Source organism: Oncorhynchus mykiss, chromosome 30 (assembly GCF_057628025.1).
Source record: "Oncorhynchus mykiss isolate SJ-2025 chromosome 30, ASM5762802v1, whole genome shotgun sequence".
Classification (NCBI taxonomy): domain Eukaryota; kingdom Metazoa; phylum Chordata; class Actinopteri; order Salmoniformes; family Salmonidae; genus Oncorhynchus; species Oncorhynchus mykiss.
In genome coordinates this window covers 30,055,405-30,073,793 of record NC_143051.1, presented here as the reverse complement: position 1 = coordinate 30,073,793, position 18,389 = coordinate 30,055,405, and the positions used below count along the sequence as shown (strand labels likewise).

At 43.9% G+C, this 18,389-nt stretch overlaps 1 protein-coding gene across 2 annotated transcripts in view; it reads right to left on the bottom strand.

Annotated features, from left to right (window-relative positions):
- Positions 1–1,085: 1,085 nt before the first annotated feature.
- The window catches only part of LOC110488252 (cytosolic non-specific dipeptidase), a 32,889-nt gene continuing 15,585 nt past the window's right edge, over positions 1,086–18,389 (bottom strand). For both annotated transcript variants that reach the window (XM_021560401.3, XM_021560402.3), the window contains exons 7-12: positions 16,502–16,586; positions 16,038–16,198; positions 15,565–15,729; positions 3,815–3,956; positions 3,554–3,701; positions 1,086–2,002 (exon numbers count right to left, since the gene is read on the bottom strand). In XM_021560401.3, coding sequence (XP_021416076.2) covers positions 1,936–2,002; positions 3,554–3,701; positions 3,815–3,956; positions 15,565–15,729; positions 16,038–16,198; positions 16,502–16,586 — 768 coding nt within the window. In that variant the 3' untranslated portion in view covers positions 1,086–1,935. The remainder of the gene's footprint in view (positions 2,003–3,553; positions 3,702–3,814; positions 3,957–15,564; positions 15,730–16,037; positions 16,199–16,501; positions 16,587–18,389) is intronic.

The following is an 18,389-nucleotide window of genomic DNA, read 5'->3' as shown; positions in this document are numbered from 1 at the left end:
AGTTGAAAATATACCAACCTCAGATTTCTCACTTCCTGTTTGGATTTCTTCTCAGGTTTTTGCCTGCCATATGAGTTCTGTTATACTCACCGACATCATTCAAACAGTTTTGGAAACTTCAGAGTGTTTTCTATCAAATACTACTAATAATATGCATATATTAGCAACTGAGACTGAGGAGCAGGCCGTTTACTCTGGACACCTTTCATACAAGCTACCCAATAGTGCCCCTGCAGCCATAAGAAGTTAAAGACAATAATGTACTTTTGTATTCCATTCATCCGTGACACCCAAAAATACTTGTTACATTTGGGCAGGAAAAGGGTCCAATTCACACACTTATCAAGAGAACATCCCTGTTCATCCCGACTGCCTCTGATCTGGAGGACTCACTAAACACAAATGCTTATTTTGTAAATTATGTCTGAGTGTTAGAGTGTACCCCTGGCTATCCGTCAACAAAAAAAAACTGATGTTTGCATAATATAAGGAATTGGAAATGGTTCATACTTTAACTTTTGATACTTAAGTATAATTAAAACCAAATACTTTTAGACTTTCACTCGTATTTTACTGGGTGGCTCACTTTTACTTGGTTCATTTGCTATTAACATATCTTTAATTTTACTCAAGTATGATAATTGAGTACTTTTTCCACCCCAGCACGCACGCACACACAAAATCAACCAAGGGCACATCCTGTAGCTTGGGTAGGAACATCAACTCCATTGTCACTCCTAGGTTCCATCCTTAACTGATCCCTCCACTGTCCTTAGGCCCCTGTTGACCCCATCATGATGACTGTCAAATAAAGGGCCAAAAGGAGGAGTGATCGGTTTGGGATTGAGCTTCAGCCCACTGGACAGACATTTCATTGATATGACGTGGAAACGTTGATTTTAAAAAAAAGAATCACTCTCCCTGAAGCTTGGCTAGTGCGCAAAACCTGCAAATTCAAACAAAAAGGTGTAATGGGTTCACACTCAAAAAACAACGTTGATTCAACCAGTGTGCCAAGTGGGAAGGGTCGTTGTCACATTACACTTGTAAAACCGTAGAAAATAAAGGCAAAATCACATTTGAAATGTATTGATTCTGTTTTCTTTGGCATGATGTGGGAATTCAAGATATTGAAGCATGATAAAAGACAGACTCATGTTAAAAAAAGAAAATAGATGCATACAAGTCAAGTCAAGCTCCAGTTAAGAGAACCCTGAATGGATAAATCGAGAAGCGATTTTGTATCCTGTAATATTCAACGCTATGCAAAAGTATTGAGTTATTGTCATCACTTCAAACACTTCCAAATGCATCCAATATCTGCAGATGTCTATGGCTATGTCCTATGTGTGTATTTCTCGGTTCTACTCATGTTTTAAGACATGCAGTGTTCTGCTTCATAAATGATTACCCATAATATTTAAAACAGGAATAAAATAGGAGTTGAAGATGGTGTGATTTTTCCATTACAGTTGGAGTGTTTCCCAAACAAGCTAACATCTTAAGATAGAAAAGAGTCAGGTATAAAATCATCTCCAAGTCCCCCAAATGGAGGAAATGAGTGTGTATTCTGTAGGTGTACTGTTGTCTGTTAGCACATTCATAAATACACCACAACATGGAAGTGTAATGGGGTATACTGTTCACGATTCCTTCGAGTTTGGTTTAGATCTTGTCATTCAGTAGATGACGCTATACAATGGCGCATCTACAGTACAATAATCAATACTTTTATATTATTTTCCTCTACTTATCTTCTTGATGGAAGACAAAATTACAAATGACTAAGGAATATCTTAAAGGCTCCATTTTGCTGTACAGCAGCAGCAGTTCATGGAAAACATTATGCAACTTGCATTGGATAGAATACTAAACAGTTCGGTCCACAGTTCTGGAGGTAGAAGGACACATCTCACTCAGGTCTGGCTAGTTCATTTACTCCAACAGGGAGACCTCGTGGAAGTATGCGCCGAGCATCTTGATGCCCTGGATGTAGTTTGTCCTGAAAGTAAACCATAGACATATATTCATATACATTTACATAGATGTGTACATCACTGAATTAAACAACAAGACATACAATAGATCCAGTGCTTTCCACAACCACATGGACTAGCCAGCCAAATTGAAAATGTTTTAAAAAGCTGTGTAATATAATTTAGCCATGCAAGACAGCAGACTCAAACCAGCAGTGTTGCCCTGTCATTCTTCACTTTGACAAGCACCGGTCTGATCAATAGATCACAAGATACATATCTTTCATTGTAGAGGGAGAAGGCTCGGCAGACTTTTTTGATTAAGCGAATTAAAAAGTAGCCTAGTTAATTTAAGTGGAAAATGTATCTGGCTGAAAATGAGTCTGTAAATCATCTGAATAGCCGACGGTAGTGGAAAACACTGTAGATTACATGGAGATGCTAATAACAACAATAATATTTAGGTGGGTGCTTATATTTCACACATGTACAAGTGTGTATTTTAATGGGAAACGTGTTTTTGCATATTCCAACTCCCCCTGAGGCACCCTCAGAAAGTAGGGTCATGGCCAGGAGAAATGTAGGTTAAGTGCCTTGCTCAAGGGCACATCGGCAGATGTTTTACCTTGTTGACTCTGGGATTTGAACTAGCAACCTTTCGGTTACTGGCTCAATGCTATATATCAAATCAAAGTTTACACCGAATACAACAGGTGTAGACCTTAAAATGCTTACTTACAGGCTCTAACCAATAGTGTGGAAAAAGTGTGTGTGTGTGTGTGTATGTGTGTGAAGGTAAGTAAAGAAATAAAACAGTAAAAAGACATTTGAAAATAACAGTAGCAAGGCTATATGCAGACACCGGTTAGTCAGGCTTATTGAGGTAGTATGTACATGTAGGTATGGTTAAAGTGACTATGCATATATGATGAACAGAGAGTAGCAGTAGCGTAAAAAGAGGGGTTGGCGGGTGGTGGGGACAATGCAAATAGTCCGGGTAACCATTTGGTTATCTGTTCAGGAGTCTTATGGCTTGGGGGTAAAAACTGTTGAGAAGCCTTTTTTGTCCTATTCTTGGCACTCCGGTACCGCTTGCCATGCAGTAGTAGAGAAAACAGTCAATGACTGGGGTTGCTGGGGTCTTTGGCAATTTTTAGGGCTTTCCTCTGACACCGCCTGGGGTAGAGGTCCTGGATGGCAGGCAGCTTTGCCCCAGTGATGTACCTCTGAAGTGCCTTGCGGTCGGAGCCCGAGCAATTGCCGTACCAGGCAGTGATACAACCGGTCAGGATGGCTAGGCTACCTACTGCTTATAGTTTGGATACGTTGTTGAGGTTTATAGAAATGTGTTGCCAATAGAGCAGTGTTCTTAAATACAGTTCCTGGGGGAATCACCAGGTGAGCAAGTTTGTGTTGCAGCCCAGCAGTGACACACCTGATTTAACTGAGTTAATTGTTAGTTATGGCTCAGAGTCAAGTCCAGGACCTCAGCGGGTGGTGTATGTGTGTCAAATCTTGCACGTTGTCCCATGGTAAACATTCCAGACATAGAATAAAATACATTTGTGGTAGCCTACCTGTTGAATTTCTCGTTCTGGGAGTGTGCTCCGTCGTCAGACGAGCCCATGGGCAGTAGCATGACGTTGCGGCCGATGGCTTCCTGGAAGGTCAGGGTGGCTGGGATGCTGCAGCCTTCCCGCGTCAGGTCAGGCTCCACACCGAACACTGTGGAAAAGAGGGAAAGACAGACATTATTGCTCAACATGTTATTATAAATATTTAAGTAAGACCAGTGTGTGTGTGTGTGTGTGAGAGAGTTTGCCTGTGTGTCCACACACCGGTCTTCATGGCCTTTCTACCAGCCATGTAATGGGGATGGTTAAAGTCGGACACCCAGGGTTTGGCCCCGTGGCCCGTGTACACCTTGAGCTTGTTGGGACTCTCCAGTTCAGCAAACTTCTTCTCCAGGTGGCCAGTAACCTTGATGGGAGAGGATTATATATATTTTTAAACATGTTTTGACCTTCATATTAAAGTCTCATTGAGATAAAATATTATATAAACAGTAATGAAAAGAAAATACACAGTCAGATTGGGGCGGCAGGTAGCCCAGTGGATAGAGTGTTGGGCCAGTAACCAAAAGTTTGACTACCTTTAAACAGCTTGGAGAATTCCAGAAAATTATGTCATGGCTTTAGAAGCTTCTGATCAGCTAATTGACAATTTGTGTCAATTGGAGGTGTACCTGTGGATGTATTTCAAGGCCACCTTCAAACTCAGTGCCTCTTTGCTTGACATGGGAAAATCAAAAGAAATCAGCCAAGACCTCAGAATTGTTGTTGTTGACCTCCACAAGTCTGGGAGCAATTTCCAAACGCCTGAAGGTACCACATTCATCTGTACAAACAATAGTATGCAAGTATAAACACTATGGGATTATGCAGCCGTCATACAGATCAGGTAGGAGATGCGTTCGGTCTTCTAGAGATGAACGTACTTTGGTGCGAAAAGTACAAATCAATCCCAGAACAACAGCAAAGGACCTTGTGAAGATGCTGGAGGAAACAGTTACAAAAGTATCTATTCCACAGTAAAACGAGTCCTATATCGACATAACCTGAAAGGCCACTAAGCAAGGAAGAAGCCACTGCTCCAAAACCGCCATAAAAAAAGCACAGTTTGCAACTCCACATGGGTACCATTTGGAGAAATGGCCTTTGGTCTGATGAAAAAAAAAAAAAAGAACTGTTTGGCCATAATGACCATGGGCCAAAATATCAGCAATAGTGTGTGAAAACCTTGAAGACTTACAGAAAACGTTTGACCTCTGTCATTGCCAACAAAGGGTATATAACAAAGTATTGAGATAAACTTTTGTTATTGACCAAATACATATTTTCCACCATAATTTGCAAATAAATTCATAAAAAATCCTACAATGTGATTTTCTGGATTTTTTTTCCTCATTTTGTCTGTCATAGTTGAAGTGTACCTATGATGAAAATTACAGGCCTCTCATCTTTTTAAGTGGGAGAACTTGCACATTTGGTGGCTGACTAAATACTTTTTTGCCCCACTGTGTGTGTGTGTGTGTGTATTATATATATATATATATATATATATATATATATATATATATAGATATATAGATATATCTATATATATATATAAATAATATAATATATATATATATATATATATATATATATGTGAATGCGTAAACTGCATTTGTTTTATTTGAAGCCTCATTCCAAGTAATCATCTCAATAGAGCTGCTGGCTATGCTGTCTGACAAAATAACTATTTTAGTAGCTCATCAAAGACAAGAAGGCATAAGTTTAGGACTGCTGAATACCAATTATCAATCACATAGATAATTTATTTTCAGGTACAGATGCCTTGCGAAGCAACTGTGTTCTATTCCTCTCGATCGCACATTCTTCTGTCTCTTTTATGTACCAGGCATAAAACAAAACACAGACCAGACAAGCAAGAGCACAATGGATTATGACCATTGTAGTTATTTACCAAGTTTTCTGTGGAAATTATGTAGAATATTGGCCTGTTGGAAACTAAACTCAGCAACAAAAAAAAAATGTCCTCTGTCAACTGCGTTTATTTTCAGCAAACTTAACACGTGTAAATATTTGTATGAACATAAGATTCAACAACTGAAACAAGTTCCACAGACACGTGACTAACAGAAATTGAACAATGTGCCCTTGAACAAAGGGGGGAGGTCAAAATCAAAAGTAACAGTCAGTATCTGGTGTGGCCACCAGCTACATTAAGTACTGCAGTGAATCTCCTCCTCATTGACTGCACCAGATTTTCCAGTACTTGCTCTGAGATGTTACCCCACTCTTCCATCAAGGCACCTGCAAGTTCCCCGACATTACTGGGGGGAATTGCCCTAGCCCTCAACCTCCGATCCAACAGGTCCCAGACGTGCTCAATGGGATTGAGATCCGGGCTCGTCGCTGGCCATGGCAGAACACTGACATTCCTGTCTTGCAGGAAATCACACACAGAACGAGCAGTATGGCTGGTGGCCTTGTCATGCTGGAGGGTCATGTCAGGATGAGCCTGCAGGAAGGGTACCACATAAGGGAGGAGGTCTTCCCTGTAACGCACAGCGTTGAGATTGCCTGCAATGACAACAAGCTCAGTCCGATGATGCTGTGACATACCGCCCCAGACCATGACGGAGCCTCCACCTCCAAATCGATCTCGCTCCAGAGTACAGGCCTCGGTGTAATGCTCATTCCTTCGACGATAAACGCAAATCCGACCATCACCCCTGGTGAGACAGTAACGAGCACTTTTTGCCAGTCCTGTCTGGTCCAGCGACGGTGGGTTTGTGCCCATAGGAGGCGTTGTTGCCTGTGAAGTCTGGTGAGGACCTGCCTTACAACAGGCCTACAAGCTCTCAGTCCAGCCTCCCTCAGCCGATTGCGGACAGTCTGAGCACTGGAGGGATTGCGCGTTCCTGGTGTAACTTAGGCAGTTGTTGTTGCCATCCTGTACCTGTCCCACAGGTGTGATGTTCGGATGTACCGATCTTGTGCATGTGTTGTTACACGTGGTCTGCCACTGCGAGGACAATCAGCTGTCCATCCTGCCTCCCTGTAGCGCTGTCTTAGGCGTCTCACAGTACAGACATTGCAATTTATTGCCCTGGCCACATCTGCAACATGCCCAAGATGAGCAGGGACCCTGGGCATCTTTATTTTGGGGTTTTTCAGAGTCAGTAGAAAGGCCTCTTTAGTGTCCTAAGTTTTCATAAGTGCGACCTACTGTCTGTAAGCTGTTAGTGTCTTAGTGACCGTTCCACAGGTGCATGTTCATTAATTGTTCACGGTTCATTGAACAAGCATGGGAAACAGTGTTTAACCTGTTAGATCTCTAGGGTCGCTATTTCATTTTTGGATAAAAAACGTTCCCGTTTTAAGCGCGATATTTTGTCACGAAAAGATGCTCGACTATGCATATTCTTGACAGTTTTGGAAAGAAAACACTCTGAAGTTTCAGAATCTGCAAAGATTTTGTCTGTAAGTGCCCCAGAACTCATTCTACAGGCGAAACCAAGATGATGCATCAACCAGGAAATTAGCAGAATTTCTGAAGCTCTGTTTTCCATTGTCTCCTTATATGGCTGTGATTGCGCAAGGAATGAGCCTACACTTTCTGTCGTTCCCCCAAGGTCTTAGCAGCATTGTGACGTATTTGTAGGCATATCATTGGAAGATTGACCATAAGAGACTACATTTTCCAAGTGTCCGCCTGGTGTCCTGCGTGGAATTCGGTGCGCAATTGCCAGCTGCTTGTACTTTTCCATTTGATATAGGGGAGAAACCATGTGTCCAAGAACGATATATCAATGAAGAGATATGTGAAAAACACCTTGATGATTGATTCTAAACAACGTTTGCCATGTTTTCAGTCGATATTATGGAGTTAATTTGGAAAAAAGTTCGCGTTTTGAGGACTGAATTTTCGGGTTTTTTTGGTAGCCAAATGTGATGTATAAAACGGAGCTATTTCTAATACACAAAGAATCTTTTTGGAAAAACTGAGCATCTGCTATCTAACTGAGAGTATCCTCATTGAAAACATCAGAAGTTCTTCAAAGGTAAATTATTTTATTTGAAGGCTTTTATGTTTTTGTTGAAATGTTGCGTGCTGGATGCTAACGCTAATGCTAACGCTAAATGCTACGCTAGCTAGCTACTTTTACACAAATGATTGTTTTCCTATGGTTGAGAAGCATATTTTGAAAATCTGAGATGACAGTGTTGTTTACAAAAGGCTAAGCTTGCGAGATGGCATATTTATTTCATTTCATTTGCGATTTTCATGAATAGTTAACGTTGCGTTATGGTAATGAGCTTGAGGCTGTAGTCACGATACCGGATCCGGGTTTGGGAGATCAGAGAGGTTAAACCATTTACAATGAAGATCACTTTAGCAGTGATAAATTCATGATCTTCGAGGAAAAGATCATGATTATTAGAAAGCAAATTACAGACTCCTCTTTAAATCTGCGTATTCCTTCAAAGCTCAGTTGTCCTGAGTCTGCACAACTCTGCCAGGACCTAGGATCAAGAGACACTCAAGTGTTTTAGTAAATCAAATCATATTTTATTTGTCACATACACATGGTTAGCAGATGTTAATGCGAGTGTAGCGAAATGCTTGTGCTTCTAGTTCCGACAATGCAGTAATAACCAACAAGTAATGTAACTAACAATTCCAAAACTACTGTCTTGTACACAGTGTAAGGGGATAAAGAATATGTACATAAGGATATATGAATGAGTGATGGTACAGAGCAGCATAGGCAAGTTACAATAGATGGTATCGAGTACAGTATATACATATGAGATGAGTATGTAAACAAAGTGGCATAGTTAAAGTGGCTAGTGATACATGTATTACATAAGGATACAGTCGATGATATAGAGTACAGTATATACGTATGCATATGAGATAATGTATATGAATAATGTAGGGTAAGTAACATTATATAAGGTAGCATTGTTTAAAGTGGCTAGTGATATATTTACATAATTTCCCATCAATTCCCATTATTAAAGTGGCTGGAGTTGAGTCAGTGTCAGTGTGTTGGCAGCAGCCACTCAATGTTAGTGGTGGCTGTTTAACAGTCTGATGGCCTTGAGATAGAAGCTGTTTTTCAGTCTCTCGGTCCCAGCTTTGATGCACCTGTACTGACCTCGCCTTCTGGATGATAGCGGGGTGAACAGGCAGTGGCTCGGGTGGTTGATGTCCTTGATGATCTTTATGGCCTTCCTGTGACATCGGGTGGTGTAGGTGTCCTGGAGGGCAGGTAGTTTGCCCCCGGTGATGCGTTGTGCAGACCTCACTACCCTCTGGAGAGCCTTACGGTTGAGGGCGGAGCAGTTGCCGTACCAGGCGGTGATACAGCCCGCCAGGATGCTCTCGATTGTGCATCTGTAGAAGTTTGTGAGTGCTTTTGGTGACAAGCCAAATTTCTTCAGCCTCCTGAGGTTGAAGAGGCGCTGCTGCGCCTTCTTCACAATGCTGTCTGTGTGAGTGGACCAATTCAGTTTGTCTGTGATGTGTATGCCGAGGAACTTAAAACTTGCTACCCTCTCCACTACTGTTCCATCGATGTGGATAGGGGGGTGTTCCCTCTGCTGTTTCCTGAAGTCCACAATCATCTCCTTAGTTTTGTTGACGTTGAGTGTGAGGTTATTTTCCTGACACCACACTCCGAGGGCCCTCACCTCCTCCCTGTAGGCCGTCTCGTCGTTGTTGGTAATCAAGCCTACCACTGTTGTGTCGTCCGCAAACTTGATGATTGAGTTGGAGGCGTGCGTGGCCACGCAGTCGTGGGTGAACAGGGAGTACAGGAGAGGGCTCAGAACGCACCCTTGTGGGGCCCCAGTGTTGAGGATCAGCGGGGAGGAGATGTTGTTGCCTACCCTCACCACCTGGGGGCGGCCCGTCAGGAAGTCCAGTACCCAGTTGCACAGGGCGGGGTCGAGACCCAGGGTCTCGAGCTTGATGACGAGCTTGGAGGGTACTATGGTGTTGAATGCCGAGCTGTAGTCAATGAACAGCATTCTCACATAGGTATTCCTCTTGTCCAGATGGGTTAGGGCAGTGTGCAGTGTGGTTGAGATTGCATCGTCTGTGGACCTATTTGGGCGGTAAGCAAATTGGAGTGGGTCTAGGGTGTCAGGTAGGGTGGAGGTGATATGGTCCTTGACTAGTCTCTCAAAGCACTTCATGATGACGGAAGTGAGTGCTACGGGGCGGTAGTCGTTTAGCTCAGTTACCTTAGCTTTCTTGGGAACAGGAACAATGGTGGCCCTCTTGAAGCATGTGGGAACAGCAGACTGGTTTAGGGATTGATTGAATATGTCCGTAAACACACCGGCCAGCTGGTCTGCGCATGCTCTGAGGGTGCGGCTGGGGATGCCGTCTGGGCCTGCAGCCTTGCGAGGGTTAACACGTTTAAATGTCTTACTCACCTCGGCTGCAGTGAAGGAGAGACCGCATGTTTTCGTTGCAGGCCGTGTCAGTGGCACTGTATTGTCCTCAAAGCGGACAAAAAAGTTATTTAGTCTGCCTGGGAGCAGGACATCCTGGTCCGTGATTGACTGTAGACCCTGCCACATGCCTCGTGTCTGAGCCGTTGAATTGAGATTCTACTTTGTCTCTGTACTGACGCTTAGCTTGTTTGATAGCATTGCGGAGGGAATAGCTGCATTTGTTTCACGCAAATGCTGCCATCAATCCACGGTTTCTGGTTAGGGAATGTTTTAATCGTTGCTATGGGAATGACATCTTCAACGCACGTTCTAATGAACTCGCACACCGAATCAGCGTATTCGTCAATGTTGTTGTCTGACGCAATACGAAACATGTCCCAGTCCACGTGATGGAAGCAGTCTTGGAGTGTGGAGTCAGCTTGGTCGGACCAGCGTTGGACAGACCTCAGCATGGGAGCCTCTTGTTTTAGTTTCTGTCTGTAGGCAGGGATCAACAAAATGGAGTCGTGGTCAGCTTTTCCGAAAGGGGGGCGGGGCAGGGCCTTATATGCGTCGCGGAAGTTAGAGTAACAATGATCCAAGGTCTTTCCACCCCTGGTTGCGCAATCAATATGCTGATAAAATTTAGAGTCTTGTTTTCAGATTAGCCTTGTTAAAATCCCCAGCTACAATGAATTCAGCCTCCGGATAAATGGTTTCCAGTTTGCAAAGAGTCAAATAAAGTTAATTCAGAGCCATCAATGGGTCTGCTTGGGGGGGGATATATACGGCTGTGATTATAATCGAAGAGAATTCTCTTGGAAGATAATGCGGTCTACATTTGATTGTGAGGAATTCTAAAATCAGGTGAACAGAAGGATTTGAGTTCCTGTATGTTTCTTTCATCACACCATGTCACGTTAGCCATAAGGCATACGCCCCCGCCCCTCTTCTTACCAGAAAGATGTTTGTTTCTGTCTGCGCGATGCGTGGAGAAACCCGTTGGCTGCACCGCCTCCGATAGCGTCTCTCCAGTGAGCCACGTTTCCGTGAAGCAAAGAACATTACAGTCTCTGATGTCCCTCTGGAATGCTACCCTTGCTCGGATTTCATCAACCTTGTTGTCAAGAGACTGGACATTGGCAAGAAGAATGCTAGGGAGTGGTGCACGGTGTGCCCATCTCCGGAGTCTGACCAGAAGACCGCCTCGTTTCCCTCTTTTTCAGAGTCGTTTTTTTGGGTCGCTGCATGGGATCCGCTCCGTTATCCTGATTGTAAGGCAGAACACAGGATCCGCATCGCGAAAAACATATTCTTGGTCGTACTGATGGTGAGTTGACGCTGATCTTATATTCAGTAGTTCTTCAAGACTGTATGTAATGAAACCTAAGATGACCTAGGGTACTAATGTAAGAAATAACACGTAAAAAAACTGCATAGTTTCCTAGGAACGCGAAGCGAGGCGGCCATCTCTGTCGGCGCCGGTTGAAGTACTATATCTCTTGACACAATAATGAAAATAATCATGACCTCTAAACCTTCAAGCTGCATACTGGACCCTATTCCAACTAAACTACTGAAAGAGCTGCTTCCTGTGCTTGGCCTTCCTATGTTGAACATAATAAACGGCTCTCTAGCCACCGGATGTGTACCAAACTCACTAAAAGTGGCAGTAATAAAGCCTCTCGTGAAAAAGCCAAACCTTGACCCAGAAAATATATAAACTATTGGCCTATATCGAATCTTCCATTCCTCTCAAAGATTTTAGAAAAGGCTGTTGCGCAGCAACTCACTGCCTTCCTGAAGACAAACAATGTATACGAAATGCTTCAGTCGGGTTTTAGACCCCATCATAGCATTGAGACAGCACTTGTGAAGGTGGGAAATTACCTTTTAATGGCATCAGACCGAGGCTCTGCATCTGTCCTCGTGCTCCTAGACCTTAGTGCTGCTTTTGATACCATCGATCACCACATTCTTTTGGAGAGATTGGAAACCCAAATTGGTCTACACGGACAAGTTCTGGCCTGGTTTAGATCTTATCTGTCGGAAAGATATCAGTTTGTCTCTGTGAATGGTTTGTCCTCTGACAAATCAACTGTAAATTTCGGTGTTCCTCAAGGTTCCGTTTTAGGACCACTATTGTTTTCACTATATATTTTACCTCTTTGGGATGTCATTCGAAAACATAATGTTAACTTTCACTGCTATGCGGATGACACACAGCTGTACATTTCAATGAAACATGGTGAAGCCCCAAAATTGCCCTCGCTAGAAGCATGTGTTTCAGACATAAGGAAGTGGATGGCTGCAAACTTTCTACTTTTAAACTCGGACAAAACAGAGATGCTTGTTCTAGGTCCCAAGAAACAACAAGATCTTCTGTTGAATCTGACAATTAATCTTGATGGTTGTACAGTCATCTTAAATAAAACTGAAGGACCTCGGCGTTACTCTGGACCCTGATCTCTCTTTTGAAGAACATATCAAGACCATTTCAAGGACAGCTTTTTTCCCCATCTACGTAACATTGCAAAAATGTTCTGTCCAAAAATGATGCAGAAAAATGTATCCATGCTTTTGTCACTTCTAGGTTAGACTACCGCAATGCTCTACTTTCCGGCTACCCGGATAAAGCACTAAATAAACTTCAGTTAGTGCTAAATACGGCTGCTAGAATCCTGACTAGAACCCAAAAATTTGATCATATTACTCCAGTGCTAGCCTCCTTACACTGGCTTCCTGTCAAAGCAAGGGCTGATTTCAAGGTTTTAATGCTAACCTACAAAGCATTACATGGGCTTGCTCCTACCTATCTCTCTGATTTAGTCCTGCCGTACATACCTACACGTACGCTACGGTCACAAGACGCAGGCCTCCTAATTGTCCCTAGAATTTCTAAGCAAACAGCTGGAGGCAGGGCTTTCTCCTATAGAGCTTCATTTTTATGGAACGGTCTGCCTACCCATGTCAGAGACGCAAACTCGGTCTCAACCTTTAAGTCTTTACTGAAGACTCATCTCTTCAGTGGGTCATATGATTGAGTGTAGTCAAGCCCAGGAGTGGGAAGGTGAACGGAAAGGCTCTGGAGCAACGAACCGCCCTTGCTGTCTCTGCCTGGCCGGTTCCCCTCTCTCCACTGGGATTCTCTGCCTCTAACCCTATTACAGGGGCTGAGTCACTGGCTTTACTGGGGCTCTCTCATACCGTCCCTGGGAGGGGTACGTCACCTGAGTGGGTTGAGTCACTGATGTGATCATCCTGTCTGGGTTGGCGCCCCCCCCCCCCTTGGGTTGTGCCGTGGTGGAGATCTTTGTGGGCTGTACTCAGCCTTGTCTCAGGATGGTAAGTTGGTGGTTGAAGATATCCCTCTAGTGGTGTGGGGGCTGTGCTTTGGCAAAGTGGGTGGGGTTATATCCTTCCTGTTTGGCCCTGTCCGGGGGTGTCCTCGGATGGGGCCACAGTGGCTCCTGACCCCTCCTGTCTCAGCCTCCAGTATTTATGCTGCAGTAGTTTGTGTCGGGGGGCTAGGGTCAGTTTGTTGTATCTGGAGTACTTCTCCTGTCCTATTCGGTGTCCTGTGTGAATTTAAGTGTGATCTCTCTAATTCTCTCTTTCTTTCTCTCTCTCGGAGGACCTGAGGCCTAGGACCATGCCTCAGGACTACCCGACGACTCCTTGCTGTCCCCAGTCCACCTGGCCATGATGCTGCTGCTCCAGTTTCAACTGTTCTGCCTTATTATTATTGGACCATGCTGGTCATTTATGAACATTTGAACATCTTGGCCATGTTCTGTTATAATCTCCACCCGGCACAGCCAGAAGAGGACTGGCCACCCCACATTGCCTGGTTCCTCTCTAGGTTTCTTCCTAGGTTTTGGCCTTTCTAGGGAGTTTTTCCTAGCCACCGTGCTTCTACACCTGCATTGCTTGCTGTTTGGGGTTTTAGGCTGGGTTTCTGTACAGCACTTTGAGATATCAGCTGGTGTACGAAGGGCTATATAAATAAATTGGATTTGATTTGTGAAGTTATTAGAATTTTGACAAATTATCTTTGAAAGACAGGGTTCTGAAAAAGGGACGTTTCTTTTTTTGCTGACTCCCTACTACATTGCATAGTTCGGTCAATTGATCTGACTGGGTCAATTGGTTGTTTAAAAAATGAATGTCAGCACTACAGGCTAATAGACCAGTGGATCCAAACCAGGGGTACTAGGACCTCTGGGGGTACTTGGCCTATCCACAGGAGGTACTTGAGAAGACTCATGAGACCATAGGCCTACTGGTAAAATGCACGAGAGGGTACACATTTATTGTTGGTATAGTAACCAAAAAAGGTTGTCCCACCCCGTATGCACCAGGTGGCTTTCTGTCTGACTCCCACCTGCTACCGCAAGAACTGGTCCCAAACCCAACAATCCTGCAATGTTATTTTAGGCGTATGTGACACAGCTCACTTGCCAGCCGTAGTCCCAGCAATTCCGTGCCCTATAAGCAACATAAAATGCGCAAAAATAACTTAAGAAATAGGTTAAATTACCAGAGATTATTACATGACCAATTATATTAGGTTATCTGTATTACTGGGCTATATCAGCCAAAACGCTAGATCCGGTTTGAAGAGAGTAGAGTTGGAGCGACTTGCACTTTCTCTCTACCTTTTAGGATTGGGGAGATTCTCAGATGGAGAAATATGGGTGCTCAATATTTATTTCTCGGCAATGTAGTAACCTATAGCCTAATCATATTTAGGAAGTCACATGTATGAGATCAGGTGTTGAAGCAACAAGAATGATGAAAGCGACTGTTGCTACTTTTGCATATAGGACATAGCCTACAGTAACTTTTTAGGGGGGATGATTTGCAGGCAGAGGCAAATAGATGGGTAATCAATACTTACTGAAAATGAAAAGGAATTGTCCTTTACAATGATCAAATTTGTTGATTGCACCTCGACTCACGTTGGTTGAGCGCCCTCCAATTCTTTCCATTATCAAGATTTATTTTCTAAAATGGGTAATCAAATAAATGGGTAATACTTTTGGAAATAAAAGTGCATTTCCCTTTATGATTAAATGGGTTGATTGCATCTCGACTCACGTTGGTTGAGTTAAGTTAATTTCATATTTAAGTTAACTGCCACATGACTTCCGCCCATGTAGGCAAGCCCACCTAGGAGAAGAGAGGTAGGCTACTGAAGTAAATAAGTGAATTCTAAGTGTGTTAATAATGTGAAAAATGCATTTTAATAGAATAGTTAGGCTAACGCATACAAATAATCTTCGGGACAACAAAGATATGTTCATCCCAAAATCGTCTGTCTGACCGCAGCATGAAAAATGACGGGAATGCAGCCCTCTATTTGGAACCACTAATAGATGGATCTAATGCTTGAGAATTAATTGAAAAGTAAGGAACTGACCACTGGGGTAAGATGTTTCTCCACTATCATTTCATCCAACAGTCGAGAACATGTAATGTGCTTATTCTTTAAAAGACGAGTAAGCAGGAAAGTATCTAAAAACCTGATCATAGAGTTGAGTTCTACCTAAATTCTAGGAGGTTTCTACCTGTTTCTCCACCACTTTGGGGTCCATGTCAGGGACCAGGCGGATGGAGAACTTGCCAATGACCTTGCGGGGAATGACGGTCTTGGCACCCACGTCGGAGAAGGCCCCCTCGATGCCATGCAGAGAGAGGGAGGGGTACCTCCAGCGGTGCATCAGGATAGCCTCCTGCAGACAAGGGTCAGAGGAAAGGTCAAAGGACATTATGAACCAGATAATGTTGGGAATGAATCACTTACAAATGACTGAGAATCAACCAGCATTGCTTTTAAATCTAGTTATTTGTCATTTCAGACATTGGCCCTGTTGGAATTCTTCAGAAATGTATACGTAAGCACATTGGATAAGTCAGAGCATGGTTAGCACTCTATTACTTCACCCAAACAATTAAGGTCAGTGATTGATTCAAGGGAGGTAGAAAATAAAGAGGAATTTTTCATTTCTGAAGTATTTGAACAGGGACATGCTCTCCATACCTTGGTGTCATGTAGGAGCTTCCCAGCTCCGATGTCCTTGGCATACTCCACCATGTCAAAGTCGATCTTCTCATACAGTTTCTTCTCCTCGTCAGTGACATTGGCCACTTCCTCGTACATCCCCGGGACCAGGATCTTCCCCTTCGTGTCCACTAGGGAGCCTGAACGGGGACACACCACAGTGTTCGGATTTCATTTTGCAGCGAGAAAAGAAAACTAATCCCACCCAGTTTCAGTCTTTTCTTTTGTTTGGTGCATTATGAACCCCGGAAAGATATCTTATGCCCTGTCCGGAAACAAACCCCAGTCCCTATAGAACCTCCTAGGCACTTTGTAGATTTCATTCAAGCATTTTATTTGATTCTATCAGAGGGCTTCAAACCTTGTTATTGTTATACCTATCAAATCATTTCATACCTACATATCTCTGATAATTCTATTCCAGCACACCTGATTCAACTCACCCAACAGTGCAATGAGGTCGGTCATGGCTTCATGGACCGAGCCTCCAAACACCCCAGAATGGAGGTCCTTGTCACAGCATTCCATCTGACAAAACAAGGTTATTTCGTATTTACATTTAAAGCAGGACTATGCCCTCCCTCGCCCTCCATTTGGCAAATCTGACCACGACTCCATTTTGCTCCTCCCTTCCGATAGGCAGAAACTCATACATGAAGTACCCGTGCTAAGGACTATTCAACGCTGGTCTGACAAAATTGGAATCAACGCTTGTTTTGATCACATGGACTGGGCTATGTTCTGGGTAGCCTCCGAGAATAATATTGATGAATATACTGATACGGTGACAGTTTCAGGAAATGATGTTGTACCCACTGTGACTATTAAAACCTACCCTAACCAGTAACTGTGGATAGATGGCAGCATTCCCGCAAAACGTAAAGCGCGAACCACCGCATTTAACCATGGCAAGGTGACTGGGAATATGGAAGAATAAACACAGTGTAGTTATTCCATCCGCAAGGCAATCAAACAGGCAAAATGTCAGTATAGAAACAAAGTTGAGTCGCAATTCAACGGCTCAGACATGAGACGTATGTGGCAGGGTCTACAGACAACCACAGACTACAAAGGGAAAACCAGACATGTCCAGGACACCAACGTCTTGCTTCCGGACAAGCTAAATTCCTTCTTCGCCTGCTTTGAGGATAACACAGTGCCACGCAGCCCGCTACCAAGGATTGTGGGTTCTCCTTCTCCGTGGCCGACGTGAGTAAGACGTTTAAGCGAGTTAACCCTTGCAAGGCTGCCAGCCCAGACGGCATCCCTAGCTGCGTCCTCAGAGCATGCGCAGGCCAGCTGGCTGGAGTGTTTACGGACATATTCAATCTCTCCCTATCCCAGTCTGCTGTCCCCACATGCTTCAAGATGGCCACCATTGTTCCTGTACCCAATAAAGCAAAGGTATGCAAGCAGCATACCACCCTACAGACCACTGCTGGCTTGCTTCTGAAGCTAAGCAGGTTTGGTCCTGGTCAGTTCCTGGATGGGAGACCAGATGCTGCTGGAAGTGGTGTTGGAGGGCCAGTAGGAGGCACTCTTTCCTCTGGTCTAAAAAAATGTCCCAATTCCCCATGGCAGTGATTGGGGACACTGCCCTGTGTAGGGTGCTGTCTTTCGGATGGGACGTTAAAACGGGTGTCCTGACTCTGAGGTCATTAAAGATCCCATGGCACTTATTGTAAGAGCAGGGGTGTTGACCCCGGTGTCCTGGCTAAATTCCCAATCTGGCCCTCAAACCATCACGGTCATCTAATAATCCCCAGTTTACAATTGGCTAATTCGTCCCCCTCTCCCCTGTAACTATTCCCCAGGTCGTTGCTGCAAATGAGAACGTTTTCTCAGTCAAGTTACCTGGTATAATAAAGGACAAATAAAATAAAAACTGAACTAAATGACTATCGCCCGTAGTACTCGCTTCTGTCATCATGATGTGCTTTGAAAGACTAGTCAAAAGGGTCATGTCACCCTAGACCCACTTCAACTTGCTTACCGCCCCAATAGATCCACAGACGATACAATGCACAATACCCTATCCCATCTGGACAAGAGGAATACCTATGTAAGAATGCTGTTCATTGACTATAGCTCAGCATTCAACACCATAGTACCCTCCAAGCTCATCATTAAGCTTGAGGACCTTGGTCTGAACCCCATCCTGTGCAACTGGGTCCTGGACTTCCTGACGGGCCGCCCTCAGGTGGTGAAGGTAGAAAACACCACCGCCACACTGGGGCCCCACAAGGGTGCATGCTCAGCCCCCTCCTGTACTCCCTGTTCACCCATGACTGCATGGCCAAGCACGCCTCCAACTCAATCATCAAGTTAGCA